Genomic DNA, 11,653 nt, shown 5'->3' on the forward strand with positions numbered 1-11,653 from the left:
TTTATTTACTTGGCGGAAATTTGTACGAAGTTTTATCCAACTATGTATTCCCTCCAATTGTGCAGAATTTTCCCCTGTTCGTTAAAAGTCCCAAAGTACCTCGAAAATAATAATTATTTCCATACTTTGGTATTCCAATCTTATTATGCAATCTATGATTACAAGAGAGAGAGAGAGAGAGAGAGAGAGAGAGAGGGAGAGAGAGAGAGAGAGAGGGAGATTCGACTCGATCTTGGAACACTCGATGAAAGTGAAAGAGGTTTCTCCCTATCTCACGTATTTTTTGTCAATTCTTTTCAATTTACGGTCAGATGCATACCGAGTATATGTACAACCATTTTTCAAATTTTCTCCGACAACACGACAGAAGGCGCTGGTCTTATGCGGGAAGATGGGGCACATGCGAGAGAGAAATATCGCGGTGGGGAAGAAACGAAGGTAGCTACGGAAAGCTTCTAGTTCGTCCGGATTGACACACCAGATTGAACCAACGTCGGCCAGTTGAAACCAGTTTCAATTTATGCGAGTCCGCCATACCGCCGATCGACGGGGCTTTTTATGGGCCCCATTTTAATTATTTTTCCACTGAAACGCGCCGACCATAAAGCACAGCACGGCGAATTGTGCGATTTTTTCCTGGACCGAGTGACATTCGTTAATATTCAATTAAACCATCAGCTGCGTCTCCGCACAGCTGATGCCGCCGCTCTTTCGTCGCTCTTCGCCCTCGTCGAAGGTGTCAAATGTCCCGAAGAGCGTGTCGTGCTCCGCTTCCTTGACACGTGCTGCCAACGTGTCTCGCGGACGCGTCTGATTCAGCGTTTCTTGCAATATTTCTATCGCAACTTTATAATTTACGAGACGGACGAGAAGTCTCATAGATTGACCAAAAAACGCTGCAACTTTACATCAAATCTCATCATCATTTGAAACAACTGACAGAATGTAAAATGAAATGAGTCTGTTAATTTGGAGATTGGCAACTCGTACGCATTAATCGACATATCAGAAAGAAAGACGATCCGTTGCAATCCGTTTTATCACGTGTATACGTTTCATTCATGAGATATCGACGTACGATAAATCTATCTTTTTGCCGAATTTGGTGATTTCTATCTCCGTAATTTGCAGCATTATAATACCGTAGCTACGTATTATACATTTTTTTCGGGTCAGCATTCGGCTTCGGAAGATATCACGAGTGTATCGTCGTTCTGGACGTCGTTTATTTTAAATTTATACCTCAATCTGATCATTTGGATTATTTGGAAAGAAATTCTTGTGTGTATGACGTAATTATTTCTTATATATATCGCCGTTATTGGTTCGCCGTTCTCATTGCGATATTTGTTTCCGTCCAGAAGCTGATGGATACCCTCACCTGTGTGATGCCAGTTTCTTAGAAACAAAGCACTTAGATAGCATTCTGATCTGTATATATAATGTCAAGTAACTGTAAGAGCTTGAAATCTTAACTAAAGGACTCGTATTAAGGATATATAGTCAGTGTTACTTAAACCTGTGAAGCGGAGAATATTAACTGTATGCATGTCTCGAATTAAATATGCAGTCAGAATATTAATCTTTATTACGAGATTATTTCATGTTCGGTAATAAGATATGGGGTCATTTAGTTTATTTTCGATGTGGCAACTTAATGTAATTTTTGGTGTAATATGTCAATTGACAAATCTAAACACAGAAAAAAGTGTTTTTGTTCGTGAGGTATTATTCGTTACGGCAGCTCTCGTCGAGAACGATTTTATCGTTACGTATTCCTTAAATAAATACTTCCAGATCTCGTGTCGACTCTGTGTAATGTCTTGCGATTAAAAGTCCCGGAAATTGAGATGCATCTCCTGCAGGGATTCGTATGAAGAGGTGGGTGTAGCAATTAAAAGTTGTAAAATATTCTCTTCGTTGCGTTAGATTCAGCGAATGATAGATGAATAATAGATTTTTCGAAAATTTGCGTTTGATATCTTTCTCAAGAAAAATTGGACGGAAAGTCATCCCCACTCTTGCGGATGATACGTATTTAACGAGTTTACCATTGCTTCTACTTTGCGAAAATTTTACAAGTGTTAAATCTCGAGAATTTCATTCTCGTGTGCACATTGACAATTTCTGTCTTCTAACACGCCGATAGATTTGTAATATGTACTACTTACATAATCATCGTCTCTTCTAAGAATATAAAAATTATACTGGGTGAGTATGCAGACAAGGCAATCGCAATTACCTTTTTTATCATTTGCATCGAATGTGACTTCAGTATGATTTAAGAAATTCACGGAAATATTCAATGTTGAAGAAAAAGTTACTATTATTAATATCGCAATGCATCGCAGTTGTTAATTATTATACGTGCAGAGTGTGTTCATAAATACATAGCATTAAAATTTTTTACTGCTCTTCAATAATTTTCTTTGGTATTGCCTAGTTAGATCTAAAGACGACTTCATATATATAATATCTCGAAAGTCGCGCGTTCTTTATGAAAAGCAGACAATTTACGAAAGAGCATTCAAAGACATATAACTACGGTTTTCGGACGGTGTCGAAAAACTAATAATATATCTGAGTCACGGAAGTAGGAGAAATTAAAGGAAATTTGATTATTTGAATTAGATTATTTGAAATTTGAATTAGAGGAAGGACCTAAAATTCTATTCTAACTCAAACGAGATAACGTTTAATCGGTTTTACTTAAACCTTCGTCATTCATATTTTTCATGCAAAACGAAAGCAATAAATATTCATACCGTTCTCAATCACACTGTCAATAATTTTATAAACATCGTCATAAGCTCGAGACTGCGGTTTTAATTGATTTGTATAATTTAAATGACGTATCCTTGTACCTGGTAGAAATCCCCTGTCTATCTGGTTTGTATACCATCCTGTAAACCGTAACCGGTTAAATGTGGACTTATCTGGACTCTCTCGACATGCTTTTCATACGTGCTGCGAATTACATTAGACATACATTATCGGTACCTCGAGCTTACATTGTGGCCTAATCATTAGACGATATTTGATAAAAAGTGATATTATGTGAAATATAAAAAAAATCGTGCGAAAATATGAATAATAAAACTGAATAATAAAACCGAGGAGGAATTAGGCTCTTTCATGAGAAATGTGGTGTTTAATTTGTTTTTAAATGATTATTATACACTCGTGACGAGTAATATATAGATGAGACGTATATTAAATTAAAGATTAAAAATTATTTTTAATGCCTCAACTGACAGCGAAAGAATTCAGGTGTGATATTACGACGCATAAGAGCAAATAAACGTCTTCGAGGATCAATAAGACAAATTAAAAATTTTAGTTTATAATAATGTGCACGCATCATTATCTCCAGTAATCTTTTTGACATTCTTGTTGTCCATAATTTGGGCTATAATCAGATCCGGAACATAATTCATTAGCAGATTCAAATACATCGGAAACCGGCGTACAGGATGTTATAATCACATGTTTTCCTGATCCTTTGTAGTTTTTGTACTTATTTTCGTCACGCAAGATAAATTATGCACGATAGATTGAAGAAAGAATCAGATACCTGCTGAATAAAAAATCCACCTGCGTCATTCAAGCGCCCGTATTTTTGACAAACATACGCCATTAATTTTTAACGAGAATTTCGTCCGTTGCAATATTATTGTAAAAATGAGCATATAATATGAAACTTTTCTTTTTAATTTCTCGTGTTTGTATATTTGTTACGTATATATAAATTAACGATTATTATTAATCGGTTTGTCCTTCTATTAGCGATATGTATAGTGCACTTGTGATGCATGAAATATTTATTATATAAAAAGAGATTAGAAAGATTATATTAAATACGAGAGGAGATTTTTCATAATACCAATGTAAATGTCGTCATATTTTCTTTTCAACTTCAGATCTGCTTAAATCTTTCGTAATAATTAAGACGCATGCGGAATTCAAAAGCGTCGGGGGAAATTTATGTATGTTATTGTAGAAACGATATACGGCTAATTATGCAATTCATCATCGGCGCGTGGAGGTGGCGACTATTATTGTTACTGTTTTGTTGAGTTGCTTTTGCATTGAAACCGGTCATACGTAGTAGGGGGATGATGGTTCGTATAAAGGCGCACGCGTGACAATTAAAACGATCAGTCTCGAATCCGTGCTTCGCTTAATCTGTCCCAAGTTCTCTCACGGCAGAAGCCGGAAAAACGGAAATTACAGTTGTGAACTCGCGTTCTACCTTAGTATCTCGCGTGACTTTTACAGTCGAAAACCGCGGGTCCTATTAAACAGGACGAGCAGGCTCGCAGGAAGGCGGGTTTCGATTGAAGAAAGCTCTTCAACCGATCATATATGCGTTACGTCAGGAAGACGAGCAAAATCATTCAGCTGCAATTTCGCACGTTCCTACTGGTTGGTACCCGCGTTATTAAGCGTTATTAAGCGTCAAAACTTTCGTTTTGTATATAGACCTCTTGAAGAATTGGGTGATCTGTTCCACGTCTTGAAAGAAGCGATAAAGAGGTGAGATTTCAAATTTTACTTTGCACTTTTAATCACAGAAGAAATGAAAGATGAATTGAAGACAAGTAAAAGGAATACGCATTTGCTTCCGCAAATTTAATCAGTTCATCTTTCAAAATTTGGTGATATCTATTTTCGGATTTTAGTTTAGTTTCGCAGTACGACAAAGAAATTTTTGCTAATACGCAAAATCATCGTATTGTATTGTGACACTAAAAATCATTTTATATTTATTTTTTTGATTGGAATAAATATATGTATATATATATATATATATATATATATTTGCAGATATATATATATATAATGTTGTCTGATAACATCGTAAACAGTTGTTGCGCTAACAAAGTAATATTTTCCAAACTTTCTCTACTATTTTTTCGCGATGCGTTAAAAAATACACAAACTAACTTTGAAGCATCCAATTCGCTCAATTATATAATTCATGACACTTGTTATAAATATTCGCGGATTTGTTGTCACATTTGGTATTCTTAGCATAAAATTGACAAAGGTAAAGTCTTACAGTGAAAAAATTAATTTTTGATAATAAAAGAAGCAGAGGAAAATTTTACATCAGTAATAATCGTTAGAAGCTTGCATGCAAGTTCGTTCTCACAATGAATTGCTTAATCAGACATTACCAATCATATGTACAAATAAGGAGGTAATTAAATATCTCTCTACCGTGTGCAGTCTATCTGTCGTGAAAATTTAATGAAAAATATTATGACAGAAACATGAGAGATTATTATTTGTTTCCTGTATCAGTCAGTTGAAGTACAGTTTGACGTGAGAACTAACCGGTTCTAACCAGAGATTCAATAGTCAAACCGGTTAAAACAGATATCTTAATAATGATCGAGAAAGAGTATCGTGGGCGACAATATTGTTTCCAATATCGATTGTAATTATGATAATTAGAATTTGACAATAAAAATTAGAATCAATGTGAGTGTGTGAAAGGTCAGTCGGTATATGACATTTCGTCGCGAATGATTTTGTTAACAGAAGGACGATCGAAATGACGTTTCTCCGTTACTCTCATTTTTTTTTCAAATCTCATAATCAACTATAATCAATAACTTAATTTGTAACAGACTAGTATAATATTTTTTACTGTAAATTTTTGGGTCTATTATATTACCGAAAGTCATACTGATAACTTTGTTTCAGAGAGATAATTGCGATATTGTGAATATTAAAATTAATAAAAGTGTTATTAAATTATTTTCCTTTCTAACTATGATGTTGAAATTATTACACTAATATGTGTATTAAGAAGGCGTTTGAACATTGATCGTAATATATCTCCGATATGATTGATAAGATCGATAGGATTCAAGGTGACCGGTCAAACGAAAGAATCAATTGAGACGGTGTCATCTGTATCAATTTACGTGAGTTGTGAAGCGCCGTTAAATTATTGCTGAATAATTTCCCAGAATTTACCCATACCGCTTCATACAGATATTTTCTTGTTGAATACTTTTTTGTCTCAATAAATATTTCTCTTTATAATATTTATGTCGGGTACATACTTTCTACATGTGTATATTGTTTAACAAACGCTCTACGTCGACAATGTTACCCTTATATTTTACAGACTACAGATTAGCAATTGTTATTTCATTATAATTTACATTAAAATAGCAATTCTTCTATATATGTACATATATATATATATACAGAAATTATTTGCCGAAGAATGCTTGTTAAAAAAAGGGAGACTAAAAATTTCACGGAGATTTACAGTTTTCGATCGATTTCTCGAGTCGGGATAAAAATTTAGCGGGACAAAATTTCAAAAGAATACACTTGGAATAACACACATCTTTTGTTCGAATTTTCCGCATGTCGCGCGAGAGCATTAACACAGAATATGGAAAATGATCGGCAGGTTCCGTAGCATTCAAAATGCTACCGCATCTTCTTGTCCTGTTTCTCTTCCTGTCTGCGTCATCTGCAGAGCAGCGACGTGTTAAGAGCGAAGAGGAGAAGTGTCACGAAGAGCATCCGACCTTGCTCCATTATTTCTCGTGGGCAGATTACATGGTACTCGCCACGATGCTGTTGGTCTCGTGTCTAATCGGCACCTTCTACGGCTTCTTCGCCAAGAAACAGGAGACCAGCCAGGACTTTCTGCTAGGTGGGTCCAGCATGGGCACGTTTCCCACCGCGATGTCGTTGGCTGCCAGCTTCATCACGGCTATCGAACTTTTAGGAAATCCTGCGGAAATGTATGGACAGGTATGGTGAATCAATGATCTGAGATCATTTCACGCTGCTTTCACGCTTTAAGAGATCTTTTACATTTAAGCTGATTTGTTTCGATTTCGAAATTCGATATCGATTTGAAATTCGATTGTCAAATCGAATGAAACTGGTTGTACTTGGTTCGTACTTTATTCTCCTGCTGATGTTCAAGTAAAAATTGACACTTGCAGAAGAGTTATTGGCAATGTATTATATTTGAATTTTCAGTATTATGTGTATACTATATTTCGGTATTATATTTGAATTTTCAGGGTACTCAATTCTGGATGATCTGCGTCTCTTTCATACTCGTGGTGCCGATCACCTCTTGCTTGTACCTGCCGGTGTTCATGAAATTAAGGTTGACTTCGAGCTACGAATATCTACATTTGCGCTTCGATCGTCGCTGCCGATTGTTGGCGAGCGTGTTATACATGTTGCAAATGGTGCTCTACACGTCGGTAGCTGTGTACGCTCCCGCGTTAGCGTTAAGTCACGGTAAGTGGTCACATGTCAATGACGAATTAATGCGTTCATTCTGATTGCATATGAGTACATAACAGAAAGTATCTCCTTCATCGATCGTATTACATTGCGCTAGTTATAGTCGAAAATATTGACATTCTTCTTCGGTCTTTTCTCTCAAATTGTCCCATCCCGTTTTCAATTCCGGTCCTCCCTTGCCACCTAAAGTCACAATGACCGGTCTATTTTCTTACTTTGGCGACAATAAATCTGTGAGGCTTCAGAAATAAAATTATTGACTTGCAAGTTGACGCGCGAATACCTTGTGCCACAGCTGAAGCGCGTGTTTTGCGGTTGACTAGTTAATAACCAAGACTGGTCACGTTTATCTCGAGATCAAACGGCGTCGAAACTGTGAGTAATGTTTTTTTTCTGTTTTGCAGTCACAGGCCTGAATACTTATATAGCCGTTACTCTAGTCTACGTAGTCTGCATTTTCTACGCTTCACAGGTTCGTACTGCGTATACCTCTTTACGTAGTTGAACAATCGTACATTCATAATTTAAATGATATCAAAAGTCACTAAAAAAAGGGAAGACAACATTTTTTACCAGCGAAGAATACAGCAAATTTTATTTCACAAAAATTTCTCCTTTTCATGATGCTTTTCTCACGTTTACACACAATGAAGAACGTATGCTGCCGTTACTGTGATAGGGTGGCATGAAAGCCGTCATCATGACCGACACGTTCCAAGCCGCCGTTCTTATCGGCTCGTTGTTCTTCATCATCGGTTACGGAATGACTTGGGCGGGCGGGATGGCGCTCGTTTGGCAAGAAAACGTGAGTTCCGGAAGGGTGGAATTCTTCAACATGAACCCCAGTCCGACGGTGCGACATAGCTTCTGGAGCGTCGTCGTCGGTGGCACCTTCTACTGGCTGACCATGTTCTGCAGCAACCAAGCGTCCGTCCAAAAGTATCTCAGCGTCGAGAGAATCTCGCAAGTGAGAACGTAAGTACTCCATATATATTCAGTCGAGATAAATCGCGATGACCGGAAAGAGATTCATTCGATAAGAGTTAGTACACTGAGAGAAAGGTATACTTGGATATTTGGAACTTGGATAATGATATAATAACTAAATTATAGTCCGAAATATCATATTTATAGTAAGTATTACCATAATATCGGTAATGATTACGATATAGGCATAGTATAACCAATCATATAATATTTTTACCAAGAATTATACCGAGAATGAGTTAAACTAAAATTATTGTATGGATACAAATGTAAAATGGTAGGTAAAGTGACTCTTTTATATAGTCAATATTATCCGAATATTTGCCAAATGATGATGACAGATGTAACGATATGAATATTAAATCTCACTGTATTTGTGAATGAGAAATTACCATTCATATGTGATAAAACCACTAACTAAACAATTATTCAAGACAATCATTGACTATATATTTGTGTTTATTCTACTATACTTTGCAGGTTTCACGAACTATAAAAATATGGTTGACGCCAAAATGAACTATAAAGTATGAGAGATTATAGTTTAGAGATTATAGTGATATTATAGTTAATTCAACTATATTTTTCTATCAGTGTATGTTCTTTTTATCGTCGCTGCATTTCCAAGAATAGAAGATCCTCTTTTCTTGTTTTCTCGTGTAACGTAACGATTTAATGTGTGATCTTTATTTCAGAAATCTTTATTTTCAGAGAGATTCTTGATTCTTGTGTTACAGATCGCTCTGGGTGTCTGCGTTCGGCATGATTTTAATTTATAGTATAAACTTCCTCACCGGGATGACGCTATACAGCGCTTACAAAGACTGCGATCCATTGACCGCCGGATACATAAGCGGCCAGGATCAATTGCTACCACTATATGTAATGAATTTTATGGGAGGTCTTCGCGGTATGCCCGGATTCTTTGTCGCTGGGATCTTCGCTGCCTCTTTGGGGTACGTAGACGAGACGTGAAAGGAAAGGAACGTCAATCTCCTCCCAAAGTAGATCAACATTTTTGTTACATTACGGAATCATCAATTTCTTACGTAGAGATTATTAATTTTGTCACTTATTCATGACGACGCCGTAAATCGTTTCGCTTTTGATAAAATTTTCGTCATGCTTTATAAAACCTGGAAAGTGGAGAGAGAGAGAGAGAGAGAGAGAGAGAGAGAGAGAGAGAGAGAGAGAGAGAGAGAGAGAGAGAGAGAGAGAGAGAGCGAGCGAAAGCACTTTTTTCGAAACGTCCTTTGCCCAGCAAAGCTGGGAATCGTCTAAAGCAGAGATTAGATTCGATCTTAAAGTATCCCGAACAATTTTAGGACCGTAGCGACTGCTTTGAATTCCTTGGCAGCGATAACCTGCGAGGATGTCCTTCGCGGGCTCTTCCACATGGAATTACCGGCAAGCAAGGGCGCCATTTACGGCAGATGGATTAGCATATTTTTTGGAGTTATTAGTTTCGCACTGGTCTTCGTCGTGGAGCGACTTGGTAGCGTTCTGCAAGTGAGTCTGCTAGAGAGTTTTGCTACGTCGCTCGCGAGTCTCGTTGTTAACTGCCATTCGGCGAATGAAACGTAACATTTACCTCACACCGTGTAATTCTATCATACGACGAACCTTTGTACACCTCTCACTCTATCCTCTGTTCTTGCACCGACTTGGATCTCTTCCTGGTACGTCCAAACTTCCAAATTCGCTGTTATTACCCGCGACAGTTTATCGCAGCGTAATAATCATCATCATCATCATCTCTAGGTTGCATTGTCTTTCAACGGCATGGTGGGCGGTGTGACTCTGGGATTATTCTCCTTGGGCATGCTTTTACCGTGGGCTAATGCGAAAGGAGCGATAGCGGGTGCTATCACGAGCTTGGTAGTCGTCTTGTGGATCGGATTAGGCGCTCAAGTTGCGGCTATAAACGGTCAGATTCGATTGGACGGTAAACCCACGTCGATCGAAGGGTGCCCTTGCATAAACCAGACTACGATCGTCGTTCTCGAGGAAGCCGAGCACTCTGACGACGAAGTCCTATCTATATACAAGGTGAGTGCTTAGTGATCTTGCTCTTCGTGTTCTTGACTAGTCGTGCGACCGAAGGAACGCGTGACTCTCCATGCCGCCGCGAAGTGAAACAATCTGTACTGCGCTTTCAGATCAGTTACTTATGGTACAGCACGATCGGCTGCATGTTGACCATGCTGGTGGGTCTGATAGTGAGCCTCATCACGGGTGCTCAAGATCCCGCCGACGTGGACCAAGACCTGCTGAGCCCGCCGATCGCTGCCATGTTCCGCATGCAGACGAAGCCTCGCGCCGCCGCGAATCGCATGCAGGGCATCGTGAACTTGGGCCTGGAGCAGGATGAGAAGCCTCCGCAAGCGGACACTTGCAAGAGACCACCGGAGTGAGTCTCGCAGAGACTCCGCGAGAGGAGTCTGAGAGAAGAGAAGGACCGTCGAGAAGATGTCGCGAAGTGAAAAGTAGCCGCGGCAATGAGTACGGCCGGAACACACGCCGCTTACGGGAGATCTCAGTCTCCGTTTTAGCACACACGTTTTATACGATAATGGTCGAGAAACGGCTGTAGATAGCACTAACAATGCATCGCACGAAGGGATATTTATTTTCAAGAACGACTCTCACTCGTTGAAGCTCCCAGCGGGAGCGAACTTTTCAGCGATACTCGCCGGGATGAGAGCGCCGGCTACGAGAGAGAACGGCGAAGGTAGGAATGGTAGAAAAATCGTACGTTTTACACAGAAAGACACATGTGAGTGATATTATTATTGGAATAATAATTATTTACGACTGATGACATCACGATTTGTATCAAATATGACGATGGTGTCCGGTATCGGTGGTACTTGGCGCGTTACGTCGCAATTACTTTCGACGCGATCGTTTATTTATTTCTCGAAATATTTCCTTTTATCCTGCGCGTAGAACGAGATTGTTAACACTTTGTGCGATACTGTCGAAACTAACGTTACACACTCTCCAGCAGCGCTTGACCATGTAACTGTCATTGAACACCACGAGTAGGACGAAAAGAATTATTTAGGTCTGTAACTCGCGGTCGAAACGACCGGACTTTGCGCCACCATCGTTTTCTTCTTCGCTATGTATCTTGTCGCGCATCGTGTCGTTTTGCACGAGTTTGTGTAGTTGAGAATTCCTCAGTATTAAAAATATTCCATTACTTCATCATTGAAGCAGCAATTCTGCTCATCACTCGTCCTTCACTCAGTTATATCGCTCAAAGAAAACGCAGGCCGCTGATGAAGTGCCGTTTTGTTTGTTACGAGCGTTTTTTAGAAATAAAATAAAATTCCAAGTGATATTATCGACACTGATCAAGTATAGG

The 11,653-nt window shown here is 38.6% G+C and overlaps 1 protein-coding gene across 1 annotated transcript; it reads left to right on the forward strand.

Annotated features, from left to right (window-relative positions):
* The first annotated feature begins 4,150 nt into the window (after window positions 1–4,150).
* Window positions 4,151–11,493, forward strand: LOC105187514 (sodium-coupled monocarboxylate transporter 1). Its single transcript, XM_011148355.3, has 9 exons — window positions 4,151–4,536; window positions 6,437–6,786; window positions 7,065–7,290; window positions 7,701–7,768; window positions 7,976–8,271; window positions 9,021–9,239; window positions 9,609–9,792; window positions 10,045–10,332; window positions 10,443–11,493. The coding sequence occupies exons 2-9, from the start codon at window positions 6,454–6,456 to the stop codon at window positions 10,695–10,697; spliced, it is 1,869 nt and encodes a 622-aa protein (XP_011146657.1). The 5' UTR covers window positions 4,151–4,536; window positions 6,437–6,453; the 3' UTR covers window positions 10,698–11,493.
* Window positions 11,494–11,653: the final 160 nt, after the last annotated feature.

The sequence above is a fragment of the Harpegnathos saltator genome, unplaced genomic scaffold (genome assembly GCF_003227715.2).
Source record: "Harpegnathos saltator strain DR-91 unplaced genomic scaffold, Hsal_v8.6 scaffold252, whole genome shotgun sequence".
Lineage (NCBI taxonomy): Eukaryota > Metazoa > Arthropoda > Insecta > Hymenoptera > Formicidae > Harpegnathos > Harpegnathos saltator.

Bases quoted from the DNA above. Each gene is read 5' to 3' on its own strand.
- LOC105187514 (XM_011148355.3), top strand. From the start codon at position 6,454: ATGCTACCGCATCTTCTTGTCCTGTTTCTCTTCCTGTCTGCGTCATCT. The intron at 7,291-7,700 runs GTAAGTGGTCAC...TCTGTTTTGCAG, and splicing joins CGCGTTAGCGTTAAGTCACG to TCACAGGCCTGAATACTTAT. The intron at 10,333-10,442 runs GTGAGTGCTTAG...CTGCGCTTTCAG, and splicing joins AAGTCCTATCTATATACAAG to ATCAGTTACTTATGGTACAG.